This window comes from Osmerus eperlanus, chromosome 24 (assembly GCF_963692335.1).
Source record: "Osmerus eperlanus chromosome 24, fOsmEpe2.1, whole genome shotgun sequence".
Lineage (NCBI taxonomy): Eukaryota > Metazoa > Chordata > Actinopteri > Osmeriformes > Osmeridae > Osmerus > Osmerus eperlanus.
In genome coordinates this window covers 2,954,174-2,971,201 of record NC_085041.1, presented here as the reverse complement: position 1 = coordinate 2,971,201, position 17,028 = coordinate 2,954,174, and the positions used below count along the sequence as shown (strand labels likewise).

At 48.5% G+C, this 17,028-nt stretch overlaps 2 protein-coding genes and 1 non-coding gene across 4 annotated transcripts in view; 1 reads left to right on the top strand and 2 right to left on the bottom strand.

The window, feature by feature from the left end:
• Positions 1-11,054, bottom strand: part of wwtr1 (WW domain containing transcription regulator 1) — an 11,789-nt gene extending 735 nt beyond the window's left edge. The window contains 1 exon segment of the mRNA XM_062450102.1: positions 10,018-11,054. Within this exon segment, the coding sequence (XP_062306086.1) occupies positions 10,018-10,427 (410 nt within the window). The 5' untranslated portion in view covers positions 10,428-11,054.
• Positions 11,055-13,661: 2,607 nt separating this feature from the next.
• On the bottom strand, positions 13,662-16,290 carry commd2 (COMM domain containing 2). 2 transcript variants are annotated; one of them, XM_062450287.1, is made up of 5 exons: positions 16,123-16,290; positions 15,748-15,825; positions 15,262-15,344; positions 14,996-15,169; positions 13,662-14,874 (listed from the first exon to the last, which is right to left on the bottom strand). In XM_062450287.1, the coding sequence occupies exons 1-5, from the start codon at positions 16,148-16,150 to the stop codon at positions 14,674-14,676; spliced, it is 564 nt and encodes a 187-aa protein (XP_062306271.1). In that variant the 5' UTR covers positions 16,151-16,290; the 3' UTR covers positions 13,662-14,673. The 2 variants fall into 2 exon arrangements, with proteins under 2 accessions (XP_062306271.1, XP_062306270.1); XM_062450286.1 differs by having other exon boundaries at positions 15,963-16,283.
• A 304-nt stretch (positions 16,291-16,594) lies between these two features.
• LOC134011425 (U5 spliceosomal RNA) lies at positions 16,595-16,707 on the top strand. The gene has a single exon (XR_009928433.1). It is a non-coding gene; the product is annotated as a U5 spliceosomal RNA (small nuclear RNA).
• Positions 16,708-17,028: the final 321 nt, after the last annotated feature.

The window sequence follows — 17,028 nt, the reverse complement described above, 5'->3', positions numbered from 1 at the left end:
ATTGCTGTCTGTGGTGAGATTGGGGCTGAGCCCTGTGGTTAGCGCAGTAACACACTGACCAGAGGGGCGGTCCCGGAGATAGGGTTACCCTATCACAGCCAACCAGAGTCCGCTCCGGTTACTGGGGAATTCCCCTTCACTATAACACAATGGCTGTGTGAATGACTGAAGTAGGACACAGCCCACCATTCTAGAGCAGGACGTCCTCCGTTCCTCTAAGCTGTCTGGGCCCAGCTGCTCCTTGAGGCCCGTGGTGGAGCGCTGCACTTCACGACAGGGGGGCTCCCTGGGAATGTAGGCAGCAATTAGAGACCAGAGAGGAAGTGGAAAGTGCGGGCAGCTAATTATAGGCCTCGCTATTGGTCAGTGCCAGCCAGGGGAGGGAGCTCTGGCAGGATGCGACCACAGGCACCCAGACATGCTGGGGCGGGCAAGGCTGGCACCGAGGACGTGCCACAAGAGAAGCTGAGCCCGTAGGTCAGACGTGTGGGTTGCCATGCGCCAACCGGCTGAGCTAAAGCCCAGGTGCCACCTCCCAGTCAGGGCTGCTGATCACCCAACCACCTGCTCCACCGGGGCTGACTGGACACAGTCTCCAGGGCCGGGACCTGCCTGTTGTTCATCGTATGCTCTCGTGGCTCCTCAAGATCTGGTCGATGAAACCAAACGAGCGCCAACACAAGCCCGCACACAAGCACTGGAGGAGACCCTGTCCCGACGAGGCGTCATTGCAAGGCCTCGCCACGGGACCAGCCTCTCGCGCAGCAAGGTGGTCTGGAGGAGGGGTGTGCTCGGCACGGGAGCAGGGTCCAGCGTGCTGGGGAGCTGGCTGGATGCTGCGTTCCCCCGGGGGGCGTTCTTCAGCTGTTCCTCAGGCCCACTGGAGGCTCCTCTGGTTACTAGTTAGGACAACTGGTGTGTGTGGGTGTGTGTGTGGGTGTGTGTGTGTGTGTGTGTGTGTGTGTGTGTGTGTGTGTGTGTGTAGAGAGAGAGAGGGGGAAGGCACTATCATGGCAGCTGTTAGAGATATCTAACTATAGCCCTGCAGCTGATTGGCTTGACTAGTTAAAGGCATACTCATACACACACACACAAAGCACACTCACGACAAACACAACAAGGAAGTGAGCCGTGAGAGTAAGTAAACCTCTTACCAGCACAGTAGAGAATGACTGAGTTGTGAGGGTGAGTTGTCCACCCACCTCACTCCACCCATCACACAGGCCTCTGTTTGAATGGTCACAGGTCTTTAGAACACTGCATGTGGAGGAGTTGGGAGGGAGGGAGGAATGGGAGGGATGGTAGGGAGGGAGGGAGGGGAGGGATGGGACTACTGACTGTCTATTGAATGAGAAGTTCTCTGTGCTTGTCTGTCTGTCTGCCTGTCGGTCTGTCACTCTGCTTCCAGACAGTTACACCACATATGCTCCCTTGCCCTCCGTCTGACCAATCAAAGGGCAGATCCGTGCGGGCATCTCGCTCCCGGAACACTTCAGAGGAAAGGAGACAAACGCATCATTCAGGCACCGTCACACTGGACTGGCTGGCCCCCAGCCAGCATGGGAACTGCTCCAACTGTGGACTGGGTGGGTCCCATCTCTCCTCCTCTCCCTATCATCTCTCTCTCTCTCTCTCTCTCTCTCTCTCTCTCTCTATCTGGGAGTCTGCCTCAAAGATCCTCCAGATAACACTGAATGACCTCATGAATATCTAAGAGTTCCATATTCAAAGACGCCACACACAGTTCAATGACCTGTGTGTGTACGTGTGTGTGTGTGTGTTCAAGGCGTAGGACAGCGGAGAGAGGGGGCACTGATGGGATGCTGATGAACAGATTGAGACAGAGCGAGTGAGGAATGAGAAATATGAGACAGACGTAAGGAATGAAACTCTGGATGAGTCGGTGTTCCAGCAACAGCGACCTCACTCTACAGCCTCGCTGAGCTCACGTCCAAACTAACACTTCTTCCTCTCCAGGTCACCGAATCTACTGATTGGCCAGGCCCAGGGAGGCCATCTTGCCTGAGTCTGTTGCCGGGCAACCTCAATAGGAGGGGAGGGGGAAAGGAAGGGAGGAGAGTCGGAATGCTGAACCCGGAATGCTGTGGTGTTGTGGCACGCTGAGGGAGGGAGAGGAGGGAGGCATTTTCCATGTTACCGTGACAACCAGTGTTACCACGTTCACATTCTTGGATCAACTAACCTTCCGCTCCCCCCCCCCCCCATCAGTTAAGTTAGGCTGAGGGAGGGGGGAGGTGGGGGGGGGGGGGGAGTTGGCCCCTCCCAAGTCGACTCCTGGCCCCCAGGTCACATGGGTTGTCCCTGCCCCTGGACATCCACCTGCCTGTAGGTTTTCACTCCAACACTAATCTAGCACACCTGATTCTAATAATGAGCTGGTTGATCAGGTCACTAGTGTAGAATCAGGTCAAATAAGTGTGGTTGGAGCACAAACCTACAGGCAGGCAGCTCTCCAGGAACAGGGTTGAAGACCCCCATCCTACATGTTTCCAACCCTACACTCAACAACAGACAAACACCCCTCTCTCCCCTCTCTCCCCTCTTTCCTCTATCTCCCTCTCCCCCTCTCCTGTATCTCCCTCTATCTCCTTCTCCCCCTCTCTCCCTCTCCCCCTCTCTCCCTCTCTCCTCTCTCCCTCTCTCCCTCTCTCCCTTCTCTCCCTCTTCTCCCTCTCTGTCCAGTGGCCTATAGTGAAACCAGTAGGCTGATATTGGCCTAATGCCGCCAGGACAAAGAAAGCATTGTTGACAACCCAACAGCAGACATGGGAATCAACTCTGGCTTCCACTCACAACAACCTCCTCCAAGCCCCTCCCACCTCCCACCCCTGCCCCAACCCATACCCCCTCCGTCGACACACTGTTTTACAATGAATATGTTGGCATGAAGCATATCTTTGTGTGTGTGTGTGTGTGTGTGTGTGTGTGTGTGTGTGTGTGAGACCATTGAGTAGGGCCCCTGAGTGAACAGCCTGTCCTGAGCCACTGTAAACCTTCTATTCTACTCTGTACTTTTTTTTCCCACCACAAAAAGGACAAAAACAAATCTCTGTTCCACCTCCCTCTTCCCTCCCTCCATCCCTCTTCCCTCCCTCCATCCCTCTTCCCTCCCTCCATCCCTCTTCCCTCCCTCCATCCCTCTTCCTCCCTCCATCCAGTATTCCACTGAACTGAGCAGATTATAATAATACCAGTCAGATGACTGATGGTGCTGTCAAAACTCCCTCTCCGCGGCGCCCTGGTAGCTCAGCGGTATAGTGTGTGTACCGTGTGGGTTAAGGCCTTAACGCGGGGGCTTGGGTTCGAATCCTTCAAGTATTTATATACATATAGATATATTTTTTTATACAAACAAACTTAGATACCACGGCCGTATAACACTGAGCCAAAAGGCAGAGGAGGAGGACGATGTTTCATAGAGGTTGCAACATGGGGTGTGTGTGTGTGGTGTGAGCAGTGAGTGAATGGTAGTGAATGGTGGGTGTTAGCCTGAGAGAGTCACTGAGAAACACAAATATAAACACACACACTCACACAGACATTGTTCCCTAAAACTACTTATTTATTTCATGTATTTATCGTTTGTTGTGACATAACGTCAGGTGTAGAGGCATCATGGCAGTTTCCCACTGGGCTGGTCAGTGGGTGGTGCAGGGTGGTGAAAGAGTGACCAGCTCCATTCACTCCAGAAGCCGGTCACCTGAGGAATGCAGTGTCATTCACAGATGGGACACCCTGCACATTCCAGTCCCGCACCCCAGCTAGAGGCTGGGGCAGCTAAAGCCTCCACTGCCCTGGGAACAATACACCCACATAGCTGCTGCTCACATTCCATAGCCCATGAATAGGCTACACTGGAGGGAGGGGAGGGAGGGAGAGGGGGAGAGAGAGAGAGAGAGAGGGGGGGGGGGGGGAGAGAGAGAGAGAGAGAGAGAGAGAGAGAGAGAGAGAGAGAGAGAGAGAGAGAGAGAGAGAGAGAGAGAGAGAGAGAGAGAGAGAGAGAGAGAGAGAGAGAGAGAGAGAGAGAGAGAGAGAGAGAGAGAGAGAGAGAGAGAGAGAGAGGGAGGTAGGGAGGGAGGGAGGGAGGGAAAGTGGGGGCAGAGTTGGGCAGGGGGGCAGTCAATCAGTGAGTGTGTACATGTTGGAGTGCACGTGTGTGTGTGTGTTTTGTGTACAGACACTTCTCCACAGTAAGAGCTCGGCCTTTAACTGGCTACCACCCAGGGCAGGAAAAAAACGTCAATAAAAGGGCCACACATTTACCGTCCACAGGACCGGCAGGCTTACCGGAAGCCATGATCCTCAGGCCCAAACGTAAACACGCACTCATCCGTGGCGGACATGATGAAACACCCCGAGAGCTGCGCCGGCCTGGGCCTCGCTCCACTCCCTTCACATCTCTGTTTAAGGATAAACAGTCTCTACTTTGAAAACAACAAACTCTGTCTCCAGGCCTGCCATATCAAGTAGGCCCCACACTGGAGAGGAGCACATTCACGATCCCAGAACCTGGGTGTCTGTGTTCCCACATGGCCCTTTTGAAGTGGCGAGGAATGCAGATGCTTTTCTGGATAATTAGGCTGATTTAGTCTACCTCACTGCTGTCAAGGCCCCTTCAACAACACCACAGTTCTCTGAGCTCTCGTCCTTCGAAGGTATTCAAAACAGTGAACAATGAGAATAGCAAAGGGCGAGCTTTTGAGTGAGACTTGATGTGGTTGATTTCATGGTATGAAGATAAGAGATGGTTTGAATGTACTCACTCACAGATGTGCAGACAGACAGAGTCAGACCGAAAGACAGACAGACAGAGTCAGACAGGCAGGCCCTAACACAATGCAAAGAGAGGCTGTGTGTAGTGCCCACGCCCCTCCCCCCCCCCCCCACCACCCCCCCCCCCTCTCCGCAGGGCCCTTTGAAGTGGCGTGGCCCTGTTTATTGTTTTCGCTTCGTGAAACCCTGCAGAGCCCCTTTAGCCATTTCAAACTCCAAACAACAGGAAATGACCAGTTCCATATCCTGTAGACGGCAACATCTCTCTGAGCTGCTTATTGAGGATGGGGGGGGGGGGGGGGGGGGACTGTGGAAAATACCACTGTGCCACTATACACAGCCATCTCATCCCCAGGACACGCGTCCACTGCTGGCCCCATCCACACACCGTCACTGGGAAACGGTGACAAATACACTAAGGGGAACACACGCCACTTGTTATGAAGAATGGATGAGCCAAAGATAATACACTTTATGTGCCGGGATGGAAGGAGAGAGAACACAGGAGGAGAAACGGCATGGAGGATGGAGCGAGCGAGAGATAGAAAGAGGGAGAGAGGGAGAGAGAGAGAGAGAGATCACGAGAGAGAGAGAGAGAGAGAGATCACGAGAGAGAGAGAGAGAGAGAGAGAGAGAGAGAGAGAGAGAGAGAGAGAGAGAGAGAGAGAGAGAGAGAGAGCACAAGAGACAGAAAGAAAGACAGAGATTGACGATTGTAACCACCATAGGCAGACATGTGTCCAGGGCTCTGACAGGACAGTGTACCTAAAGCTGCTGAGGAGGAGGCCTGTCAGACTAAACACTGCAGCCACTTCCAAGACCTCCGCTGTAGAGCCTCTCCTAGTCAGCTGGAACACACTCACAAAAGCACAAAGGCTTTTGTGTGTGTGTGTGTGTGTGTGTGCGTGTGTGTGGATAAGAAGCAGATCACAGGAGTATGTCTCCCCCCGCTCTCCTGTGCTGACAGGTTACAGCTGCCTTCCCGTAAGAAACCTCTGGGTCAAGGTCAGTATCAACACACACACACACACACACACACACTGTATCTAACAGGGGAACTTTGAGCTACTTTGCTTCAGAAGTCTGATTTAATCATTGGCGACCATCGCCGATGTAATTCAATTACAGCATTTAAATATAGAACACCATATCCAGAAATAGAACATTTTCATAGTTAAGAGTAAAGTCAAAGGGGGTCATTGTGTGTCGGCGTGGAAACGATGCCGTGACAGTCACAGAGACAAGAAGTCTGATCACAGACACTCAGAAGCACAGATAGACAGACACACACACATGCTACACCACTCTAACACATTACATTTTACATTTAGTCATTTAGCAGACGCTCTTATCCAGAGCGACTTACAGTAAGTACAGAGACATTCTCTCCGAGGCAAGTAGGGTGAAGTGCCTTGCCCAAGGACACAACGTCATTTTGCACAGCCGGGAATCGAACCAGCAACCTTCGGATTACTAGCCCAATTCCCTAACCGCTCAGCCACCTGACTCCCAACACCAAGGAGCTTTTTGGCAAGGGAAGGTCACACCTACACACACACACACACACACACACACATCCTGGCAGGCAGTGTATCCAGCCCCATGGCCCATAAATAACAGTGTTTCTATGGATTAGGTGTCTGTGTGTATGGGGTCTGGATGAGGGGCGCCACAGGGGCACAGGGTGGCACCTCAGCTGTTGTACTGGGAGACAGCAGAAGGCCGCAGGCTGCACAGTAGAGCACAGAGAGCTTAGAACACGGTGCAGGCTGTAGAGTAGAGCACAGAGAGCTTAGAACACGGTGCAGGCTGTAGAGTAGAGCACAGAGAGCTTAGAACACGGTGCAGGCTGTACAGTAGAGCACAGAGAGCTTGGAACAAGGTGCAGGCTGTACAGTACAGCACAGAGAGCTTAGAACACGCTACAGACACACACACACACCCGCCTTGATGGTTTCATTACTGCCCACATGACCCTGGCTCTGCCTGTAGTTAAATTGCTTTTATACAGTTTATGTCTGCCTGTCACGCAACCCGCCGGAGCAATATGGTTCTGCAGCCCTGTAACTCTGCAGAGCAAGTAACTCTGCAGCCCTGACTATCTGCAGCTTGTCCCGCAACTGGCATTATAAAGGTGCTTCTGTTCGGACTCTTTTCTCTCGGAGAAGAGCCTCTCGTTCTCCTAGTAAAAACACAGACAGGAAGCAGTTCTTAATCAGCCCCGGGCCTCTTTAGGACCCTGCAGGGCTGGCTGCAGCATGTGCCCATTTAGAAAACCGAGGCACAAGGCCCTCGTCTGTCTGTGGGTCTGTGTTCCTTCAGACTCAAAACGTTCACGATAACGGCTCCAAGATCGCCGACAGATGGTCCACAGAAAAAGCTGCCAGAAATCCCAATCTTGAACAGGAACACACATCCAAGCGTTCCGGGTAGAGCTGGTATGGATCCCCAGGCTGGGGAAGTCGTCTGAGGACACAGAACGCTGACTGGATAAGGGCAGAGCACCTTGACTCAAGGCCCCTCAACCCAGGTGGAGAATCCAGCTCTCCAGACACATGCCCTGGCAAGCTGGCTTGGAGACAGCCTTGTGCAGCATGCTAGACATACAGCCTCTCTCTTCCACACGCACACTAGTCACGCACACACGCACGCACACACACACACACGACACACACACATTCCCAGGCAATCAGACATGCATGTGGACACACAAACACACACAGAAGTCTCAGTGACTTTCTATGGAGCAATGGAACCATCTCTTATTACCGAATGAGGGGGATGGGGGGCTGGGGGAGGAAAGGGGAGGAATGAAGGCTCAGATGGGTCTGGACACGTCTCCAGGGGGAGGAATGGGAGAACTGGGGGAAGAGCTGGGAGCAGACTGGTCCCTGTCCCCCCCCCCCGCCCCCCTTGCTTGCTGACCTCTTCCCTTCAGTGGGAATTGCAGGAAATGTATCTAGTCATTGTGATGCAAGAGGCTGATCGTACATTCAAACGCGTGGGTGCATTTGTGAAAGTGTGCGTGTGTGCATGTGGGAGGATATAAGAATAATAGTCTTCTGGGAAGACGCACGTGCTCACACACACACACACACGCACGCTTGTCCAAATTACGAAAGAAATCTCGAACTCTAGTACGAGTTCTAACACCCCCTATATGACTGAATGGCTTCAGGGACTGGATGGGGGTGCAGGCCAGATTAATTGCAGGGTGCGGTGAGTGCAGGATCTCCCAGCTCTGCTGGTGGTGACAGAAACACAGAGGACCACCCCCCCCCCCTTCTTCCCCCCAGGGGACAGGAGACAGGGGGAGCCATGCCTGCCCCTCCCCCACGCTTAGGGGGGAGGTGGGAAGGAGGAGGACAGGATGGAGAAGGAGGAACCTTCAATAGAACCCTTGGTCACGGGCATTCCCAGACGGCCTCTCGTTTTTGCGGTCGTCCACCACCTCCGTCTCCTCTTTCCTCCCTCCCGGTCTGTCAGCTTCTTCTCTCACCTCTCTCCCTCTCTCCCTCTCTCCCTCTCTCTCTCTCTCTCTCTCTCTCTCTCTCTCTCTCTCTCTCTCTCTCTCTCTCTCTCTCTCTCTCTCTCTCTCTCTCTCTCTCTCTCTCTCTCTCTCTCTCTCTCTCTCTCTCTCTCTCTCTCTCTGCCCCTCTCACCTCACCGTACAAGGTGCCCTGCAACTTGCCTGATTATTGTTTCACCTGAGTAGGATTAAATACTGTTTCATTGCGTGTGTGTGTGTGTGTGCGTGCGTGTGTGTGTGTGTTGGCTCGTGCCCTAGGGTGCTGTTTTCTCACACCTTCTATAGTTACTGCCCCCTGAAAACACTCTACAGAGCTGACCCCATTCCCCCCCCCCCCTACACACACACACACACACACACAAGCATCTCAGTGCCACTTCAGTCTCCCTCTCACACTAGTATCTCTGTATTGGATTCTCTCTCTCTCACACACACACACACACACACACACACACAGGCTCAGACACAGTCGGTCAGGTGAGCAGGGTGACCCTAGAGCAGGGAAGAATAGGAGTAATCACCCCCGCTCGCTAAGGGTGAGGACTCTAAAACACACATTAGCATTGAGACTGGTTGGTCACACCTTCAGCAGCGAAGATGGACGGATACAGCGTCCCCACTGATAAGCTAATCACATCCTTATCTACAGTAGATGTACCGGAACACAGGCTACTGAGAAGGGTGTGTGTGTGTGAGTGTGTGAGTGAGTGAAAGAGAGAAAGAGAAAGAGACAGAGCGAGAAAGAGACAGAGCGAGACAGAGAGAAAGAAAGAGAGACAAGAGAGCGATAAGAGAGACTGGGAGAACGTGGCTGTTCCTAATCTGCTCACACAGTAGATACTTCGGATTTAGACACTTCTATACACCTGGGTCGTGAGCAGAGACCCGGTGGAAGTGGAGAGGTCATTGACACCACACACACAGCAGTATCTCCTATCTCCTCCTGAACCCCTGCTTCTCTGTGCGTGAGAGGAGATTATCTCCACCTGGTCTGAGGGCAGACGGCTTGGCTGCACTGGCGGATCCTCAGACGAGGAAACAAAGCACTAACGCCTCCTCTGCTCGGGCTGCTATTGCACAATGTCACAATGGTCGAGAAGTGATCTGATATCATGTAGCCTAGCCCAAACTGACAAGGCGATCTACAGAATAATCCTGGCAGGTGCTCATTCTTTGTCATTCTTTAATGATGCCGATTAAATCATTCCAGTGAAGGGATTAACCTAGATATAAACAATAGCCTAGAGCGCTTCAAACTATGTGGTTTGTGTTTGTCAAGTTTCGAAAAGGTCTTCCTGTTTAACAGGCAGGGATAGCGGCAGGCCTTGCAGCTCAAACACACATGTGTTAGGATACACCGCGTTAGGTAGTGGATTCGACCCGTCAGTTAGGGTGGGCGAGTGTGGGGGTTTTAGCTGACAGACAGAAAAAAAACAGGGAAAGGCCGCTGCTCACAGGGGCGCTCGTTCACGACTGATCCTCATCTATTGTTCTTGAGGCTCACACTCAAGTTACATACACAGAGGCCGTCTATCGCGTCGTTATTTGACCTTTAAATGCGTCTGATTAGGGCCCCGCAACGTAATGGCACAAGTCCAAATTGTATTTTTGATACATTTGTTGAAGAACTCCACGGAGCCCTTGAAAGTAAGCGTCACGGGGATGTCAAAGGTCAGCAGAATGAAATGTACACTTACTTTAGAAAATACTTTTGTCCGTTGGAAGTGTAGGCCATCTCCCATCCAGGAGGCAGGGGTAGCTCCTCGGCGACATCGAAAGATTGGTGTCGGATATGCGCATGATGTACCGGACTTGGAGTCGGGTTGGCTCCCGTTCCTAGTTGGAGGGACGCAGGCGAGGAATGTGACCGTACGTGCTGCACAGTCAGCCGGGGCGGATGACTCCCAGAATCAGTACTTGACTGTCGGGAGTGAGATCCAGAGTCGGGTTCCTTGAAAAAGGACTCCGGTAAAAGTTTTTTCCTCCATGAACTCGGTTTGGGGTTCATAACCGAATTAAAAAGCGCCTCGAGATCTGTATCCAGATCTTGCGCGACATGGATAACTTGCTGTCCAGGCATTGGCTGCAGTGGGTTATTGCTCATTTTTGATTGACAAAAAAGTTACCAAAACGATACAAATGTACTGAAATCGGAACTGAATAATGCGACGACAGAAAGCTGTCCGGTGAATCTATATGCACCTCGGTGTAGATCTTTACTTTAACTTTCATAAACACTCTCGGTGGACAAAATGTTTTCTCACCTCTCAGTCGTTTGTTACGCAAAAACAACTCTCGAAAAGTTAGAGAGAACACTTAAAAGTGCCCCCTACATGAGAATGGCTACTTTTAACTTTCTGTCCTGTTTTGACGGCGAAATTCCTTCAGTTTCTTTGCTGCCCGGACTCAGCTCCCGTCCCAAAGTTTGTAAACTCCACTTTCCTACGACGACGCCTGTGTCTGTGTCAGCAGGCTCTCATGCATAATTCATAAGCACGGCGCTCGAGGGGTTTAACACAGTTTCGTGATTACAAAACAACACCTTAAACAGACTGAAATCACCATGGACACTAAATCTACAATTGTGTTTAAGAAAGAAATCAGACTACTTAAGGTAACCCAGACTAAGTACTGCAACAAGTTCCTGATTCAAATGAATTGTCGAAGTTTGAAAGAAGAAAATCACAGCTGTTGCACACTGCCCCGTAAGGACATAATTGGGACAGGCACAGACCTCAGATGGAACGGCACACAGTTCATAGATGGTTCACATCCTAAACCTGCTGGACAAGCTAACTATTATGCGTTTTAAGAAGTCAAGAAATAACAGCGTCATCCGTATCATACAAACACCAACACATAATCTTCTAGGAATGTTTAATCTGATACAGCCTGTGGCCTAAAGGCTCTCCCATTAGTCTAGCCTACAGGACGGTTTAACAGATTTGACTGTTGATAAAAGCAATCATGTGGGGCCTATTCTATGCCTAATATTCATGAATTCAATAGCGCCATGAATAAACTATACATACAAATAAATAATAAAATATAGCTGCAAGCAGCAATGCAGGTTCCTCTTCAAAATGGCAATATATCATAAAATATACATCGTAGAAGGTTTAAGAGTTGGACAACAAGAGAGCAAAATCATGTTTGGCCAACAACAACAGGCTGAATGTAGATTTGAACTCAAGAGCATGTGGTTACATGTCAGCCTCTCTATCGCCTCTGCTACACATCAACTGTTCAGTCTTTGAATAGAAAGGACAGGCTATTAGCTTTGGTCAGCTTTGGGACAAAGTTTAAGCAGCTGTAATTCAGTCATCTTTTGACATATCAAGGTGAAATTGCGCATGGTACTTCAGCATGATGTCAACTGGAAGCCTATAAGGTTTGAAAAATCATCAGTCAAAAGGAAATGTGCATTATTGACACATAGACACTGTGGACATTAAATTCAGCCATATTGTCTTGTATTCAATTTGCTAAATATTGCTTTGAAAGACATGTATCCTACACATCTACAACAAAGGTAGGGTTTCTACACAAATGATGCAAGAAATCCGATGTGCTGTCTAGATGAAGCGGGATCTTATCTACAAAGCACAAGTTAAAAAACTTCTGGCTCTTCTGGTGTAGTTACCAGAGGAAGCCTAATTAAAAATAAATAAAATGAAGCCTGTTTGGCCATCCTGGTCCCTTCATACCATCAGTGGTAGAATGAAAGCATGGTCATTTATAATAGACAGCTGTCCTTTGAAATGGCCAGAGCTAAGATTTGGCACGTGCCACCATGTAAGACAATCCCTTTGATGGGGTGGTTCTTCATCCTCAACAATGCACTGACCAGCCGCATATTCCGCCTGTTACCCACCCTATGACGTACAGTGTTTGAACCCAGACATCCTGTGTAGCACAGACATGCTTGGGCCACTAAGCTGAAGCCAAGGTTATTCACAATTAAGTCTCTTGTGGACCCAGACTTTATTATGTAACTCCTTTTTTCTAAGCCTACCCTAGCCCTATGACCGTTCATCACAACTAGAAAGTGAGTTATACAAGTCCGTGAGTCGGTTATGGCATTGTCAAGTTTTTAGCCTGTTCTTAATTCAGTTCAACCTGTTGGACTGAGAGCTAGCAGTCTGGCACACTGAACAGGACTTTTCCTGGTGGAGCAAAGCAGTAAAGAATTAACCTGACACAAGATATGCCCTTTACTTATCACATCAAGCTTCCTGGTGAGAAATATAATACTTTTTCAGGGGGAGGATTGGGATAAATACTCATACGCACATTACTCAATAGCCTTTAAGATGACTCTGCTTTTCTGATATATATACACTCACAGGCGCAACACAAAGCCTGTCACTGAGGTGGGCCTTCTGAGGTTTTCATGCATCTGTCCATGAGAACAGTTGACTTTGGCAAAAGTTCAGCTGACGTTTGAAACCAAGCCTCTCTCCCACTCCCCCAAGCCTGAGAAAACCACCTGTTACTGAATCCCCCCCATAGCTGCTGACCTCTTACTCCTTCACCCCCCCCCTCCTCCTCCTCAACCACCACCCACACACACAGCACACACACACAGCATCTACGTCTGGGAAAGAGAGTCCTAAAGGATTCCACCAGAACTCACTTAAGTGAAATCTGATTGAATTTAGACTGTCTTGTGGCCGCAGCTGACAGTTAAAAGATACGTGCTCGTGAGAGCTTTGTCCCACCATGTGTCACGTCCAATCTGATCAATTCCACCCTGCATTAACATTTTATAGGAATTTGGCATAACAAGATAGTCTTCTGCATCGTATCAAGACACAACACTGACATTAAGCAATATGTTAAACCACTGTTCCAACCAAGATTATCCATTAACTGTATTTTAGTATTGATCTATATATATATTTAGCCTTCAGATGTGAAGGCAGGTGGTACCTGGAAGTGGTGTCACTTTAAGGAAATGATGCACAGGAAACACCTGTGTCATATCCTGCGGTGGTAAGGGGGACCTTACAGCAGCAGGACAGTTACCGGAGGGAACTCTGACCTTCTAGAAGACTCCTAGTCTGAGGGAGTCCCATGGGAAGGTGAATGACACAGGTCTCCATGCGTCACAGATGGCCTGATTCCATAACATGCTACCTAACATAACATGCCACCTCTAGCTTGTATATTTTATGTTATTATATACAATATATATCTTTATCGCTCAATCGATAGATATGAATAGATATAATGTGCGGCAACAACCGATCCACTAGTCCTGACCTTAAGCTGTGTGATGAATTTTCTTATCAAATAAGTTGTCTTAGTCCCACAAATCATGAAAAAAAACATCAAATGGAATCAACCTGATTTAATGTCTCAATTAATTCTGACATGTAACATAACATTCAGGCAATCATGCGGGCCACACTTCCAGGCCAAAAAATAGAAAAATGCATAAAGCTGATTATGGATAATAAACATTCATGATAATGGCACATTTCATCCCTATTCTTGGTTAGAGGGTAGATTTTTGAAGCAAGACACAATGTTGTTAGTAATTTAAAAAAGTAACCGTTTTCTAGTCTCTCTTGTGTTCCAGTGCAACGGTCTTCGTTTCTCTACATTTAGTTGGTCCCAGCAACAACAACACTCATAGTTTCAGAACAAATACTGGTTTCAAATACAATAAACATTTTAAAATACTAATAATTAAAAAAAGACAGATGCCAAATGCAATAGCAACACAGCATTAAGATGATTACTTCGACCTGTGAAGTAGTGGCCAAGTGTGTGACAAAATCTCAAAACCATCCAGACAGCTTGGAGCTGTTTTGGGAATAATTTGATTGTTTCATAAACAACTACTTGGAGCTTCTGACGCGAAAAAAATTATGCAAATGATTACTGAGCCGTGAACTTTACAACACTTTATAAATGCCAGAAACTGCCCTTGGTCAGACAAAATGCCCTCCCTCCTTATTCTCGCATGTTTAGTAGATCAAACTGCAAAATTAAGACTATTTGAATTGCACTGCCTTTCATCTTTGTATCTCAATGCAGTCTGTGTGTCTGTAAATACTCATTATATGCGGCTGTCTGTCTCCTAATCTCACTTTATCAGTGCTGACTGTCCTTGCTCCACCCCTCCTCCAGTCTCGAGGCTTGGCAGTGGCCCCCTCTACTGGCAGGGTTGTGTCTAACACCAAACCACGAGTGAGGAGTTTTACAATTGCACAGACTCGAGATTAAGATCTTTCGAACCCATTCTGATTCCACCCTGGGAACCGAGACGTTGTTCTGTGTCCTGTGTCAGTGCAGATCCCAGTAGGAAGCCACAGAGCTCCAGGGTCAGCAGAGTGGGGACGTTATTTGATGTTGCGCAGGATCCTGCGGCAGTGGTTGGTCTTTATCTCGGCCAGTGCCGTCTCCAGGTTACTGATGAGGTGCAGCAGGGTGGCGGGGTCAGTCTGGAGAACTCTGGCCCTCTTCACCCCTTCGTTGTCCTCAAGGTGCAGCTTTAAGGTCACCACTGGCTTCACCTGCTGGCGCAGGGCTCGACTGGCCAACTAGGCGGGAGAGAGAGAGAGAGAGAGTGAACATATGGCATTGCCGTGGAAACAGAGACAAACACAGCCAGGCAAAACAAACCCATCAGACAGAGAGATGCCTCAGTGGACGGAAACTCACCTGTACATCCAGTCTCCACTCCAGGTTGTCGTAGTGTGGGAGAGAAGGACTGAGCTGGTTCAGGATGCTTCTGATCTCCTTCCTGTGTTCCAGGTAGAGTTGTAGCAGGAGCTGGTTCAGTTCCTCAGAGAAGCCCAGCACCAGCACAGAGTCCTGAAAGTCCACCTCTGAAATCTACATGCAGATAATCAGACAATAGGTCAGATGGATAAACACATTCACTCTAGTTGGCAGCAGGGAAGAGGCCACCTCGGGTCTGTCCTTACCAGAAGCTTGCAGCTCTCTGTCAAAAGATACATGAGTCCTTCCACGCCATGCTCCACCGTCTCCACGGCAACATTCAGCTTTCCTAAACAAGAAATAAGATGGTCCAGTGGTTGTACGCAGAATTTCTATACTGACTTGGTAGTAGACGTTCAAATGTGTAGGCCAACTCGCTGTGAATTATATTATTGTTGCTTGTTTCCTACAGCTACACTTTTCCAATTCTTGAGGTTCATGTTGTTTAATTGTAACTTGTTTATCTAAATGCTCTTATGTTTCTTCCCATTGGCACTTATTTGCTTTCCACAATGTATGCTTCATGTTTTGGCTACCCACAATGTTTTGGGGCTATCTCGGTGTTTATGATCATTGACCTATGCACTTTTGTAAAGCTCTCTCTTGGAAGTCGCTTTGTGTACAAGCGTCTGCCAAATGAATAAATGTAAACTCGGCTAATAAAGATAGACAGCTAGCTAGCTGATACTTACTTGCAGCCCCTTCGTAGATTTTTGGGTTGGTTCCTTTTCGCAGGAATTCCACGGCAATTCGGCCGAATTCACCCACCACTGGGAACGTAGATAGCATTAGTTAGCGGAGTAGTTAGACAACGCAAGTTTCTTGAGTCCAATGATGGAAACAACTAGCGTTTTAACTGTTTTGTAATAAGCGCAGCCACTAGTTAGCACAGACAGACATTATTTACCTGTTGGATCTACCTCCGACAGAAAGCCCAAATGCTCCTTATGTTCATCAGATAATACCATCAACATTGTTACCGACTACTTTTACTAAAACGCAATCTAGTTACACTAATTAATGAGTGTACAGTTGAATACCAGTACACATTTCGCAGGCTAATCCACCCAAATCACATGACTGAAATAGTCCCATTCGAATAACATTCCGAGAAAACAATGCACAGTGCAACAACGGTTCCGCATTTCAGTGACACTGCATGTTAGACGTTGAACAAGTTACAGAAGTTGAACTTATTTACTGGGCTCTGAAGTCTCACGCATTCACACCAAACGTTTGATAAAACTTGAGAGACCTGTTTTTATGTAATGTTACATCGCGGAAATGTTCCGTTTTGCTCAACATAATCGCATAATTTCCCATCATGCTTTTCGCGTGTACGCAAACCAAAGACAAATCCGTATATTACTGGACGACGTACATAAATTGCATGTCTGTCGCTTTAAACAAAGTCATAAGTAGGCTACTACTAGCTTGGGTATCGTGACAAACACAATATTATAAACACAATATTAATACCATTAACTATTATGTCATGGCTGAGAATCGGACCGTAGAGGCTTTCACGTCATATGTAGTACACTCCGGTTTCTCTTCATTACGAATAAGCCTTTCGCCTTTTACTAAAGACTTCCGTGGAGAGGAACATTACGAGTATCAACCAATTTTTTGCTGCCCCGCTTACGTGGGGCCACTCAATCTGTTAAAAACATTGTACGGTGGATTTACTTTCTATGGTTATGGGATATGTTATGGTAGTCTCACGCCAAACTTTTTACTGGAGAGCCCTCATAGGCGGAAATCCTGGGGGGGAAACGACCCCCCCATCCTGGGAACAATATATGATTTGTCCCCCCCAATAAAGCACTGTAAACATAAGAAAATGTAAATCATATTAATAATATACATTTAACATATTACAATGTAGGCTACGTTTTACAGCAGTAATTTTGGTGTCCCCCTCAGGAATTGCTATTGAGAAAACGTCATATAATTGTCCCCTCCCAAAATTG